The following is a 15431-nucleotide window of genomic DNA, read 5'->3' on the forward strand; positions in this document are numbered from 1 at the left end:
ATCAGGCTTCTGCTGTTTGCAAAACAACTACCACTCCTAACAGCGAGTAGACCCACTACAGTCTGTCATCCAACACTCTACAATGTCAGATGCTGTATCTAAAAACTAAGCAACAAGAACAGATGATACTGTACAGGGCTTCCCAGGGCTTATGCTGTTTTTATGCTGATAGGATGATACTGAATTATCGCCAATTCCTTTACACAAATGGATACAGCATAATATGCTATTGTCATTACCAAAGTTGGTAGAATGGTAGAATATTGATTATCCTGCTGCTTCTGCATTTTATCATTTTAGTTCAACATCTCAATTCTGTAATGATATTTTTTATGTACTTGTGCCACATTAAGTTTAACTCATATCTCTATAACTTAAGCATGCACCCTTACCTGCTCCACTTAGATAACCTCAGTCCTAAAGACCATTAACCTTATCTTTTGCTGCTTCGGAGATGGGGGTGAAAAAGATGTTATGATTTATGGACTTAGCAGGAGGATGGGCTGCTGCGCCCTCATGAATCCTAATTTCAAGCAGAGTCAGGGATTGCCTCAGTGCTGCTGGTGCAGAGCAGCAGTGCAGATGAACTTTCCATCCACCCATCACTAACCTCTAGACACCTCAGAGCACTGCGTGACCTGCTGTTTACCGGGATAGCTGGAGAGCAAAGAGATGAGAGGGAGAGCTGATTTCCAGGTGAGGAAGGAAGCAAGGGTAGATTGATCATATTAGAGGCATTTTGCATGTCTTCGGGAGGATGGTACATAGCTAGAGGAAGGGAGACAGTTCAAAGGGTAAGCAGGAAAAGACCAACATAGATAGAGTGATGTGTGTGGAGGATGGTAGGTGCCTTATCTACCTTAGTCATAGAGAGGGGGAGAAACCATTGCTCAAGGGGCTGGAATGTGAGAATTAGACTTTGGTATCTTGAGAGTGCTCTGATGCAGCACAGTATGTGGTGTACATAGTTAATGCTTTGGATGGTAAAGGGCTGATGTTGGAATGATCTGCAGCATCACAAGCATATTTTAGATAAAACACATCTGTTGTACTTCAAAAGTCATGATTGATCCTGATGGAGCCATATCTACCAAGATGACTAGGATGAAATTAAGTGACAAAGGCGGATGGATATGGAGAGAAAATGTCTGGTTAAATGGAAAAAAGAAAGCATAGAGATACAGAATGACACTTTAAGGATGATGGAGTCAGGATGGGAGAATCATGACTGAGTGATAAACAGTGACTTTCGGTTGCATTGAATCTCCTGCAGGCCTGTGTGTTGTAGCAGTGGAGCGCAGGTCATTTAGCACTGCCTCCCAGAAATAGGGACACGACTAAAGAGCTAAATCGCCAGGGAACACTGTAATCCTACTCCCCATCTTTTCTCTCTCTTTGGCAAAAATGTGTGTGTGAATGGTGAGAAAAAGAGACAACACCGAGGCACACACACTTTGTCTGTCAATGGCAGCACTTTTCCCTCAGGTGTTTGTGCGAGCAGATTACATCTTTTGGGTCAGCGCAGTGTGGGTGTTCTTTATTATCACTCAGATAAGGGAAAAAGGTAGACGATTTTCGGGAAAGATAGTCTAGCATAACATTGCGATGGCAATAAAAACAGGTGTGAACTTCAACTGGAGTGAAACTCAAATGGATGTGCGAAAAACTGCAAAATTGTGTGCAGCGGGGTTCTGCAATCGTAGGGTATACACACAAGACAATAAACAAGAAATTACAGAGTTTTGTGGCCCCTGCACTTTGCCATTTAGCAAAACTATATTCTTCTGTTACAATCGGCACTCTACAACTCAAGCCCAGTGAAATTGAGCTAATGTGCAGAATTAGTTCCAGGTCATGGCTTAAACTGATGTCGTCTCACTCCCCCTCTCCATCTGTATTTTCAAAGCCTTAATGTTTCTGAAGCATCCCAGTGTGGGAGCCAACAGTGACATATGTGCTTAGGAGGGGGAAGATTGCAGTGACAGCCTGACCATACCATATTCATTTGGTTTGGACTCACTGGGCTGGTGTCAGATGCAACTTGGTAGAGATATATATAAAAGTATAGCTTCTTTAGGCTTTTAAACTAGTTTGAATTTTGATTTATGATAATGTATTATGTTACTGAAGCTGTCACCCGCTAACTGTGTCAGCTGTCAACATTTCATTGAGTCAACATTTCATGGGTATTTAGTTACACTGCATGTTTTAGTGAATTTTAATATTTAATAGAAAGTCTTTTGATTTCATATAGTAGGAATGGGATTTTTGGAGAATTGCTGGCTTTACCAAGAACTATTACCCAATTCAAGTATTTTTCACTTTACTATTTATCCCATATTGCTGTCTTTAGGAGACTTTCAAAATGACATTTAAATGAGTTGTGTCCTATGACTGGATGCTGCATGTCTGTTTTTGGAGAAGGATATCAACATGCTAAAGATAGGAAGAGGTGTCAGCTGGCATTTTATCATATCAGACAGTTCCACGGTTCATTTGAGCTTTCAGGCAAAACTGAGACACAGAAGCGCACAGAATTCAATTCAGTCAAGTTTGCACAATCAGCAATGAAGACAGACCGAACCGGAAACAAGTGCTAGTACACTCATTTACTAGTCAGCTGGTTTTTTTTGCACTAACTTAGCCAGTAATATTTCCAATGAGTCTAACATTGGTCACTTGCTTTACGAAATAGCAAGAGCCACTAATTACTGTCTCTCCCCTACAAATGATGGTATTTGCATTAAGTGCCCTGGTAATTACTAAGGCCTAATCCTAAATGGACTCCTGATTAAATTTAGTCAATGTAGCTTTTTGTAATTGAAATGACACTCGGAGAAATTACTCCTTTCTGTCCCTGTGCTTGCATAAGAGTTGGGGCAGCATAATTCATGCCTGTGTTATTCTCATCATCCAACTCATTATTACTTCTTAATAAATTTCCAGCAGACTGGTTTTCAGACTTTTTTAAAGCCTTGTTGATATTTGACACACTGACTCTCTCTCTCTCTCCCCCCTCTGTCTCTCTCTCATGTTCTTTTTTTCTTTCATTTTTTTTCAGGCTGAGCAGGACAACGGTCACCCCCTCCCAGCATATGCTGACCTCATTATCGAGATCCTGGATGAGAACAACCAGGCACCATATTTCCAGTTTGCCACCTATCAGGGCTACGTGAGTGAGTCCTCCCCAGTGGGTACGACTATCTCAGTCAGCGCCAACCTTACTGCCCCCCTGGGAATCATCGCTTTGGATAATGACATTGAGGAGGTAGAAAGAAAGCACCTTCATTAGCCCATGCTCACTGTTGTCTACACTTTACACATTTCCACTCATGCATATGTGCATACAAACACAAAGCGCTTGTAGTGCAATGAGTAAATATTGATTAAAGGTCCATGTTCACGTATTTGTGTTGTGTACCACAAAAGTACCACGTTCATGAATCATTTTCCTGCTGTATTTGTTTCCTTGTTGTAGCTGGCTCCCGGTGATAAACCTGTAGGTAAAGGGGCTGCTTGTATTTGCAGTGACACATACACACACGCTCTCACACACACATAGTGTAACATAGGGATGTCCCGACTCTATTTTTGGCTCCTATCACCAATTGCCAAGTCCTTTTAATATTGAGTGTCTTCTGTTAACAGAGATTAATCCAATATTTATGTTTTCCAGCATAATACAGCTGCACTGAGCACACTTAATAGCTTAAAGTAGACAAAAAGTCAAAAAGTAGTACATTTATATCAGTAAAGCCAATTCAATTAAGGGATTTGACTGCTTAACAACTCTGCATTAAACCTGCATCACAGCTTTAATTGGTTTCTTACAATATTTTGTATAGCAGTGAGGAAAGAGTAGGTTCAGTGTGGAGCTGTTGAAGCAGGAAAAGTTTGAACAGAATTGAACAAAATGCTGAAGATTAAAACCATTCATTTTGTTTTCTTTGTCTGGTGTATCTGAAAAGTACTCTGTTTGCTTACTGTGGCACAATGTCAGAGTGGATATCATTAATCGAAACTAATGTTTATTTGCCCGCTATGCTACGCATCAGAAAGTTGTTTCAGTGTTTTGTACATATTGAAATTGGGCGGTTTCGACACCTGCCATACCTGGAGCGCAATAAACAAATGGTCAGAATCAGATAGGCTTTATGAAGTCAATGCTGATCCATTAAAAAAAGCTTGATCCCTACTCTGCAAATTGACTCTGGACATCCCTACTGTTAATTCATGCATCACATAAAAAAAAAGGTTAAAAAAAAATAAAGTGAGAGCACTCATCACGGCTGGAGACAACCTAAACATGCAATTATGAACTTTGTAACTCTATTTTGGAGAAAATAAAATTGTGAGGTTTCTGCTGTGTTCACAACAGCAGAAATTGTTTTCTGTTGTTTTATAAATGCTGAATACTAAACAGGTCTCTGGTAGTGATCTAGTAGCTGTGCACTGACTTTTATATTCTTATGGGAGTGTGTGTTTTGGGGAGTTGTTGGGAGTGTTTTGCTGTGCTGTGTTCTTTCTTTATATGCAGGTGGATGTTTTTGCTGTGGTTTCTGCAGTTGCTTTGGTCAAAACTTGCAATTATTCTCTATGAATATAAGCTTTGCTCTCTCAAAATAATTTATTTTATCAGTTGATTCTTGTGTGTAGTCAGATGAAAGAGGTGTTTTTTTAATATTTAACAAACTACATGATTGCATGGGTGCATGTTTCCGTGTGTTTGCAATGTGGAGAACATATTCCATATCTTAACTGCACTGAGAGATCTATATTTAAATGGGTGGAAACATACCGGCGCACAGCTAAAGCAAATGACTGCTACCTTTAGTTCATCTTTCAAAATATCCCTTTACTCAGTCTTTAGAGAAGATTAACAAATCAAAGTGGAGTGGAAACCGAGATAACAAAATCAATAAGCCACCCAGTCCTAATGTTTACCAAACTCGCTTAAGAGGACTCATTGATGGACGTGAATCGAAGCCGACTCGCAGCAATGGACCACAGTGGACTCTGGGTTTATTTGTTAAAAGTCTAACCACAGCAGTGATGACACATCTTTGGTAAATGGTAAAATTTGGACACCCCAAACAAAAGCTGTAAAACTCATATGTTTTAACGACTACTTAATGTGGTCAATATTTTTCCCTATAAAGGAACAGGGGCAATAATGTGTTTATGTTGTTTTAGCAGAAGTAATTTCCTCTCTTTATTGATACAATCATGTCAAAAAGACATTGGTTTCTGGTTCCAGCTTCTTCTTCATTGTTTTCTGAAGAAAGATGAGAGACCTGCCAGCTGATTACTTTTTGAACTCTTTGGCAGATCAAAATGTACTGCTTGATGGTTTTCTCAGCCCTACAGCTGCGGCCTTGGAAACACTGATGAAACACTCATGTCACCATGGTAACATGTTTCTTTTTGTATATCTTTCTGTTGGAAGACGAAAGACCCCATGGTGAAGATTACCTTGGATGACTACACTACGATCTTCAGCCTGACCCCAACTGGGATAATACGCTACCTGAAGCTCCTCAATCCTGTGGATCGGGAGAAGCAGATGGCTTATACTTTCACGGTAGGCCTCAGACCTCAGTGTGGCTATCTGCAAGACAGCACTGAGGCCTTGTGACCTACATCTCCAATTCTGTGTATATTAATAGAAGTCACAGGTTAGCTTTATACCAAAAGGCACTTGCAGATACAAAGCTGACGTGACATTTTTAGAGCACTATGACCTTTATCAGTGGTCAAATAGCAGTGAAGTAAAACAGCCTATTCACTTGAATTTACCAGTTTACATCCAAATGTGAACCAAAGGCACATCAGACCTCTATAGTTGTGTATGTTCATTTGAAAAAATAGACTTAAGTACTTTATACCATATAGAGATTAAGAAACTCATTCATCGATTTGATAGCAGATATACAATACGGCATAAAGAAAAATTCTGCAAATAAAGAACACAAGAATTACAGAAACACTGCAAGTTATGTAGAAAACAATGAAAATATCTGGTCCACATTCAACACACACACGTCTTACCTATAAAGTCTACAGTAAAAATAAAACCTACTCGCAAATCATTCAAACAGTGACATTTTTTTACAAAATATTACATTACAAAATATAACCTATTGTACATTTGATCAATTTGGTGTGACATTTAGCGGAAATGTTTATTGGCTTTCTTGCTGTGAGTTAGATGAAAAGATCGATACAATACCTGTCGATGAATATGAAGCTATAGCCAGCAGGCTGTTACTGTAGCTTAGCTTTGTTTAAAGACAGGAAATTGATAAAAGCAGCTAGTCTGGCTGAGTCTAAAGGTAACAAAATCTCCCTATCACCACGTCTGAAGCTCACTAAATGTCATATCTCACTTGTGTAATCCATACAAACACAGAAACGAGAGTGTTATCAAGCTTCTTATCTATCCCTCAGCAAGAAAGCAAATAAACGCTTTCCCTAAATGTAAATCTCTTCCTTTAAAGAGACATATAAAGGGTATATTCTGTGGGACCTCTCTAATCTCTTAATATGTATCAGATGATTCAGTCCCACTGAACTCCACAGCTAACTTCATGTTCCATTAGGATTCTGAAGTGGGTTACTCATAATCTTCATGATTTATTATTAATCGTCTTACTGTATGGTGTTTTTATCTGGTTTATGTAATGGTTATATGCGTTTTATATAGCAGCAAACAGCAATTTGCTATGTAAAGATATAGTGGAGAAATGGCGTTCTGAGCAGAGAATGAAGTCACACCCCCTCTGGGTCTAGTTTTTACCATTTTTGTCTATGGAGTCTGGTGACAAGTGATTGCAATATAGCAGCTGTTAATCAAAGGCCTCTATCTCTGTAGTGATCCTTTTTATGACGTTGTCTGTGTCAACACACTCAATGTCTGAGTCTGTTGATGCTTAGAATAATAATCTTAGCCTGTCAGTTGCAAAAACAAGTGTTTTTAGTGGACGTACTTTGACAGGCGCATTTGTCCCCAAGGATTAGCTACATGGCTTTGAATGCAGCCCTTTTAGCACTGTGAATTAAGGGTTTATTTCGACCAAACCAGCTTTGGTGATTGTTGGGAATACCGTGGAAAGACTAACAAAGATGGTTTAGGTGAGTTTTTTGTGTTTCTTTCCAGTTTAAAGTGTGTTTTACAATTACCTGCAAGGTAGAATAATTGGTTTTGTCAATAGAGTCTGGTCGGTCATAGTGGCGGTGAATGTCCTTAACTTTAAGTGTCAGCTTTACTGCTTTTACATTGATGTCAACAGTCTGTTAAGTAACTTGTTTTGGCTCTGCTCAGAGAGGTGGTTGTATCTTGGGAAATACAGTCGCTCCTTCCATCCAGGGGGGTTTCTTCTGGATTAGAGGGAATCACTAAACCAACAGTGAGCTCTTTGGGAATGGTTCCCTGAAGAGTGCTGGAGTTTCTGAACAGGGATTGTTCGGTTGACTCTAAATTCTTTAATGTTGATTTGGCGGGGTTGCTTTCAACATCAGCATCAGCCCCTTTTTCTGCTGTGTGTACAGGTTTTTATTTATTTACATGTCCGTTATAGATTTCTCTGTGATTTGGGAGTATATGAGGATTTTAAATGCTGGTTTTATTTCTTGGACAAGTGCTTAAAATAGCTTTTAAGCTCAGGATCCATTCTGACTGCACATTACAGTGAAAGCTGACAGTGTTCCTCTGCTTTTCAGTGGTGACTGTTCAATACATGGCATTTTTAGATTTCCGTTTCCCCCTCAGCTCTTTATAATGGTTTCTGCATTGCGTCTGCAATATCAGATGTAAAGGAGAAATTCACTTCCAGGATCATCAGCAGCATTGTTCTCACTATCTCTCTGACACATCCTCCACATCACAGAATAAAAGATGATGTTTATTGCATGGTGAATATTTTAGTTGCTGTTGTTGATGTTTCCCAATACCTGTAATACATAATATGCTTGATAGCTTCAGAGGTAGATGTATTTCTAATGATCTAACCCTTCTATAAACTCTCTTGTGCAAAACTCCACTTGCATATATTTAGTAAAGTATAACCTCCTTGCTGGTTGCAATGGGTCATTTCATCCTACATGAGGAATTCAGACTCAGCCAGAGATGTCCCGCAATACTGGTTTTACCATTAACTTCAGTAAATTTTGATGATAACACCACCACTGTCTTCAGAGGGCACTGTGTACACAGCGCAATTCTACTGACTTCACTTATTTTGTTAGCCAAGAGGGAACAACTTGTTACTGGTCAAACAGAGACAGAGTGCCCACCGCAGGACCAGTGAACCATGCTGTAGCTACTGCTGCCATGGCTTACTATGCTGACATAGCTTAGTAGTAATGCGGAGAACTTTGCTGCACTATGCTGCACTTGCTCTAATGTTAGTTCTTTTTTATTATTATTTTATCACACTGCAGTTGACACTTACTACAAAGTCCTTGTGTTCCAGAAAGTCTTGTAGACAGGTGTGTCGGACTAGCAAACTGAATTTCATAAAAAAAGAGAGACACAGATTCAGCGATACATTTAAGTCCACTAATCTGTTAGCCTGGCATCGTCAGACTAATTCACAAATTCAAATTAGTCTGGAACCTCTCAGTTCATTTTTGATTTCCAACAGACGCAGACCAAAATGCCTCTGGAAGGAATTGGATCTACCTACAACCAATCAGAGAGTAGTATAGATGGTAAATCAACAAAATCTTGATGTGCGGCTGTTTGTTCTTTTAGAGAAAATATGATGTGATAGTGACAGTTCAGTACAGTAACAGTTCAGGTTTTAGTTATAAAAAGGGCTAAATGGCCAAATAGGTTGCGCTCCCCTGAACAGTCATTGCATAAAACATGCCTAATAACATTTGTGATTGGCTCGAATAGACCTTGAATTGGTGAAAATCAGATGATTTTTGGCCACAATAATCAAACCATGAAAATCTGATACATACCTAACCTATACTTTAATCAGAGTTTGATCCATCTGTCACACTAGACTCAGCAATCCTATTATTATATCACAAGTACATCCTGCTAGCTATTAACATGAACTAACAGGCTGTCAATATATGATGTTTCAGTTGTCCATCTCATAAATCTGGTGGAATCAATACACTTCTATTTAAGTAATGGCTTGATTTTCATTCACATTTTGCCACGTAACTATCACCTGAAGTATCTTTATAAGTGACTCTTCTTCCATTTTCTGGACATATCGTCAATGATTCTGTTGTTGTGTTGTACACAGCAGTGCTGTGCCTGAATGCATACTGTATACACAATGAGGACCGAAGCTGCTACTGACATCCTGCTTTCACTACACAGCCTGTGTAGGTGTAAAAATCATTTAATAGAAATAAAATTGACCTCAATTGACATCATTTTTGTGCACTGACACTTCTCAACCAGTCATTATGTCCAAATCTTACATATGACTAATTCAGTCCATGAGAACATGAGTGAACAGAATGAGATCAATTCTTGAGTGAAATGTTTTTCTGAATTTGAAACGGGTTAAACTGATCTGCAAGTCTAGAAATGGTATCTTGGAGAAATTATCTTAATTGCTTATGTTATCAAACATTACAAGTGAATGCAAAAGCTTGCTAAAAGCTTGTTAACATAATGTTTACTAGATAACAGTATAGAGGCTTTGAAGGTTGTGTTTTTGCTTTTCTAAGATGTTATTTCAGAGATTGTTATTGAGAAAAATAATGTCTTTCTGTAAATGCTAGCATCAAATCAATTTTATAATTACGCTGAGTATCCTGGGCTGGAAGGAGAGGGAGCACACAGATTCAATTTAGATAAATATCAGCCTTCAAAGATTATTATGTTTAAGTTTTGTTTCAGTTCTAACTGTTACTGTGTGTGTGAGAGAGAGAGAGGAAGAGAGCAATTAGGAGGCAGGAATGACATTGTTTAAATCTGTTTTGTGTAGCTATGTTTATGCAGAGACGTGTCAATACTTGCACATGTGTATACATATGAAGTGTCTATACATACAGTTATGATCACTCAGTAAATCCAAATCTGCTTCCCCCCTTGGCTCCCACAAAAATGTCTGGCATCTCTCTCCTGGGACTGGCTGAAGAACAAAAACACTGTTTGATAGGACAGAAAATAGCTGCTGTTGTATATTTGTTATCATGTGTTTCTGTACGACACCTTCGCTGCTAGTGTTTAGCTGCTACTAAAAACCCCTCCTGATGTATAGTGTACAGTATAACCAGCAAGATGTGTCATTTCAATTTCAGCATTGAGTGTACATTTTTTGGGGAAAAGCAATTTCCCCGTGTTTTTCTTGCTGCTGCCACAGTTGATGTTTAGATCTCTTCTCTCCTACACTTCATTTGTTGTTCTTCTTGGCCAATTTTCTTTCTCCCTTGCCAAGTAGTGGAGATCAGAGCTGCCAGGGACAAATAAACATGCAGTCCTTTAGGCAGGCTCTCTCATCTCATCTCTGTAAAGGGTTTTCTAACATTAAGGGAATGAAAAATGAACATAAACAACGGCACAGTGTTAGTGTGGTGGGAGAAGCATGTTGTCTTATCAAAGCAAAACAATCTTGAAAGCATAAACTTTAATTTTACTTATTTATTTAAATAAATGTTGACTTGTCTTCAGTTTCCAAAGCCACTATACTTATTTCTTATTTTTGTGTTTACAGATGGTGGCATCAGATGGCGTCCAGCAGAGTAGCCCAGTAACTGTCAACATACTTGTCATTGATGCCAATGACAATACACCCACGTTTGCAAAGGTCTCCTACAGCGTTGAAGTCTTCACAGACATGCAGCCAGGAGAGACGGTACTACAGGTAATCAATCCAACAATGGTCCTCTCGCCTTTCTTCCTCACTTTTTGCTTTCTTGCTCTGGCACTCTGCTTTACACTTCTGTCCTTGTCTCTCACTCTCAAACGTGTTCTTTTATGCTCAAAGCAAATAAACCACAACAATCCAGTGCATTGTGTTGACAGGCAAACCCCTGGAACAGTTCCCTCCGTCTCATCTGCAGTCATGACAGACAAATTGGAGAAAATGTCCTCTCCATCCTCAGTGCACAGGCCTGGGAAACCTTTAACTCAGTAGATCCGCTGCTATAAGTTATTTAATTGTGGTCGGCATCAGTGATGAACATTTTTCAATCTTTCCCATTGCATGAAAAGGATTTTAAAACAGGTTTTTGATTAATTTTATGGATTAGGAACATTGTTTACTTGATGTCATTAGTGAACTGGATTTAAAGGTTATGATTTTCTTTTCTTTTCATACATGCACATATACGCATGCCAATACCAACTACAGCAAGCATCTGTGCACAAGTGCATGACATGAGGACATGCACAGACACGTTATACATGCAGGCATGGTCTTCAAAATACAACTCCATCCCCCCCATTCTGCTATATCTATTAACATGGGGAATTCCATAATTTCATTGTCATCTTATTTGGTAGTCGGAGCATGATTTTTTTCGTCTTTCAGTTGATCTGTCCTCTCAGTACAGCCACTCCAAAAAAATGTCAGACGCTGAAAAGGTCAAGTTTAATCTGTCTTAAAAACCAGCCGTTTCGCCCTCCCCAAAATGAGGCCAGGGGTCACAAAGTGTCTGGTATGACCGCTTAACCGATTTTTATAAGCCGTTTATGAGAGCCGCAGGCTCCCTGAGGATGCTGCTGCTTATTTGATGCTACAGCTTTTACTCCCAACGTCAGGAGCATGAAAAAGGAGGTCTGGGCAGCCTGGATTAAAGTTTCAAGGCCTTAAAGATATGAAACCAGCTACACCACGAGGGGTCATAATTACAAGCAGCGGGATGCCCTAAATAATTGGCTTGAAGGAAATGGTGGCTGCCTAATTCATTTGATAACAGAGTATGCAAGAAATTATCTATTTATATAGTGCTATATGTTTTTTTTTTCTCATCTTACTTCCCCAAAAACTTTCTCCGGCAGCTTTGTTTCTGTAACTTGGCGATCCATCTCATATGAAAGGTAGAGGGAGTTAATTCCATCCAGTCCCACCATTATTGACCATTAATGTACCCAAAGTACAATCACTAGGAGTCACGAGATTGGAGCCAACAAAAAAAGTTGGTCAGCTTGCAACATCAGTAACACATACACTTTCAGCTAAATGGCAACCATTTGTTCCTATTTAAATGTTAAAAACAAGGGTCATGTGTCAATTAGATGATAATATGGCACCAAACCCCTACTGAGAAATATTTACTGCTTGACTGGTTCAGTAAGCATGATACTGGCAGCTGTGCAGAACCCCCCCTGTAAAACTACAAAGTACAGATGAAAATATGATCATATTTGTATAATGTGTATCTGTCTCTTTCTCTCCCTCTATTCTCCCAGTTAACAGCAGCAGATGCTGATGAGGGACTGAATGGTCTGGTGACCTATGAGATACTGGCTGGGGCCCAAGGACACTTTGTCATTAGTAATCGCACTGGACGCATCACAGTGGCGCCTGGTGTCACTTTAACCGTGGGACGATCTTATGCACTGACTGTCAAGGCATCTGACAATGCACCAGAGATCCAGAGAAGGTACTGCACAATGACTTTGCTTGCTAGATGTCTTTTTAGGTGTGATTTAATTCTTAGATTGAAAGCTTTGTTATTTTAATGTGATTGATGTGATGTGCTTTTCATTACTGTTTTATAAAGAACAGATTTGTTTCTTAGTTGTTGTAAGACTTTCCTATATGCAGTCAGTTTCATTTTTGTGTCTTCTCAGAGTTTTAGGGGAGCAAAAGCATGCGTTGTTTTACAAGTCTTGTTTTATTCAATATGTGCTCATAGCGATTCACAGGTTAGTTTCTGAATAGAATGGAAAGTCTGAATTATGGAGAAATACTATTTCTGAGCTGTTACAAGCCAAAAAACAGATGGCCTTGTTCCATATAACAATGCAGAGATTCAGGTAGAGATGTTTCATACATTATCTGCTCTTTATCTTGTTAATAAAAAGAAATTAATTAACTCAGTGCAAAAGCAAAGTATATCAGCACAAAGTATCAAAAGGTTGGAGTTAAATAAAATGACCACTTTGATTTCACATAGTAAAAGTAAGACTGGCAGTGCCACATTTCAATGACCCAGGATTAAAAGAAGCTTCAGCAGACTATAGCTTGACATAATGACACAATGTACTATGCAAAATGGTTTTTGCACTCCACGTCAGATCATCTTCAAGTACATTTGTACATGTACATTTATAGCAGTTCACCAAAAGATTTCTCACATAATGAATGAATAAATAATGAACACAGTCACTTTCAATTTTGTGTGTGCTGTTGTGAACAACTGAGAACAAGCAAGCAGATTTTTCGCTCACGATCAAATCATGAATGAAAGGCTTGCATTGTGTTTGAAACATTCATGATACCATTGTGAATCAGGTAAAAATCCCACTTAAAAGAAATTAAACTAAAATTCATATTATCCATTACAGTTTTACATAATGACATAACAACACAGGAGTAATTAAAAAAACAAGTCAAATAAATGAGATGATAAAATAAGATAATATAGACAAGAGAGCTTTAATTTGGGATTATATATTATGAATAATTTTCACTATGGGCTAGGTACTTCAGTATGGATCAAAAAGTTGTCACAGTGAAACCGATGCCGTCAGTGGGCTGAGTGTGCTTTTTGTTCGTCCAGGAGCTCCATCACTACAGTGTACATTGAGGTTTTGCCACCCAACAACCAGAGTCCCCCACGGTTCCCTCTCCTCACCTATGGCCTGGAAATCAGTGAGGCCATGAGGATAGGAGCTATTCTGCTCAATCTGCAGGTGAGTCACTGTCAGTTTACTACAGTTTTTAAGCTGATGATTTTTTAAGTATATTGTTACAGTGTATCGGAATTTTAGGCAACAAAATCAACTTATTCCCCTCCTCTCTCACGTTTCACTCTCCAGCAAGCAGTATTCTCACTTTCACTCTAGTCCAAGATCCATGTTGCTCAACTGTCATATCTCATAACCTTCACCTTTAATTGTTCTATATCATTTTCAAGAGTCTGCTTTTATTTTCTTTCCCCCAGGCCACAGACAGAGAAAACGACCCGATCACGTACCGCATTGTGAGTGGGGATTCCCAGAAGGTCTTCAACCTCTCCGAAACGTAAGTCCAGATATTTTTAATTTTTCAGCTACAGGCTACAGACATGCTATAAGGTATTCCCACCACAGACTACTTGGGATGGAATACATAACAGGTAGTAAATTATTGATTAACAGCATTTTGCTCTTCAGTTCCTTTGACAAAATGATTTTAAAATGAAAATAGGAAAGGAAATTGTGTAGTTTGTCTTGTGTCTGCGTGGGTTTCCTCCAGGTTCTCTGGTTTTCTCGACATGCAGGTTACTCTAGGTGGACTGCAGATTGTAAATAGTTAATTTAATGTAAATGTGTGTGTCTATATTTTCTGTGCCCCACCTCTCTCCCAATGTATGTTTAATAGGATAAGCGTGATGAATGGATGGATACAAATGCTTTGTGAGGTTGCAGTCCACCTAACATAACAAGCCCCTAGCAAACTATTATAGTTCTTCAAGGACACTCTTCAAATGCTGACATCTTAGTTTTAGAGTTTATTGAGGTTTTTGAGCAATAGGACAAAGCTGGCTGGTTTATCAAAAGCTTTATTGAACTTACAAAGGCTAGACATGGGCAAACAGTAATAATACAGTGTATATGTTAAAACAGTGTTCTTCCCCTCACTGTGATGATATGGAAGAAGCCCTTTAAACAAACTTGTCAGCTAGGTTGTGGGGAAGAAGGAGAGAACAAGGGATGTGCAGTTGTGATGGTACGGAGTAAATACTGACTTATTGGTTTTGGCTGATTTATTTCAGGCAATATATTATTTTGTTCTATCCAGAAAAACAAGTTTAAAAGCACACCTATTTACCCTCACTGGCTGCTTTGGGCCATTATTTGTGCCCATGACGCCAATGCTCTAGTCAAGTCAATTTTACTCATATAGCCCATAATTACAAGTTTGCCTCAAAGGGTTTCGCAATCTGTATGGCATATGACTCTCAATTCTGAAACTGCCCAAAAAAACCCTTTAATGGTAAAAAATGGAAGAAAACGTCAGGAAGCAAAGCACAGGAATGCCTCTTCCAGCACAGATAGACATGCAATAGACATCATATGTACATGTGTATGTTGGGCGGCTGCTGCTCAGGAGGTAGAGCAAGTAATCCATAAATCAGAAGGTTGGAGATTTGATCCCCGGCTCCTCCCGCTGCATGTCGAAGTGTATGAATGTGTTTGAATGGGTAAATGTGGCATGTAGTGTAAATTGCTTTCAGTTGGTCGGATATATGTGCAGTCCATTTCTCTTTTATATGGTAGAGAGTATCAACAATAGTAAAATGACATA

The 15431-nt window shown here is 39.0% G+C and overlaps 1 protein-coding gene across 1 annotated transcript in view; it reads left to right on the forward strand.

Moving 5' to 3' along the window:
- The window catches only part of pcdh15a (protocadherin-related 15a), a 139712-nt gene that overhangs the window by 45739 nt on the left and 78542 nt on the right, over positions 1-15431 (forward strand). Inside the window, exons 10-15 of the mRNA XM_035663542.1 lie at positions 3062-3268; positions 5447-5581; positions 10686-10835; positions 12386-12579; positions 13702-13834; positions 14086-14165. Coding sequence (XP_035519435.1) covers positions 3062-3268; positions 5447-5581; positions 10686-10835; positions 12386-12579; positions 13702-13834; positions 14086-14165 — 899 coding nt within the window. The remainder of the gene's footprint in view (positions 1-3061; positions 3269-5446; positions 5582-10685; positions 10836-12385; positions 12580-13701; positions 13835-14085; positions 14166-15431) is intronic.

Source organism: Morone saxatilis, unplaced genomic scaffold (assembly GCF_004916995.1).
Source record: "Morone saxatilis isolate NCDOM2014 unplaced genomic scaffold, NCSU_SB_2.0 Contig19, whole genome shotgun sequence".
In the NCBI taxonomy this organism is placed as follows: domain Eukaryota; kingdom Metazoa; phylum Chordata; class Actinopteri; family Moronidae; genus Morone; species Morone saxatilis.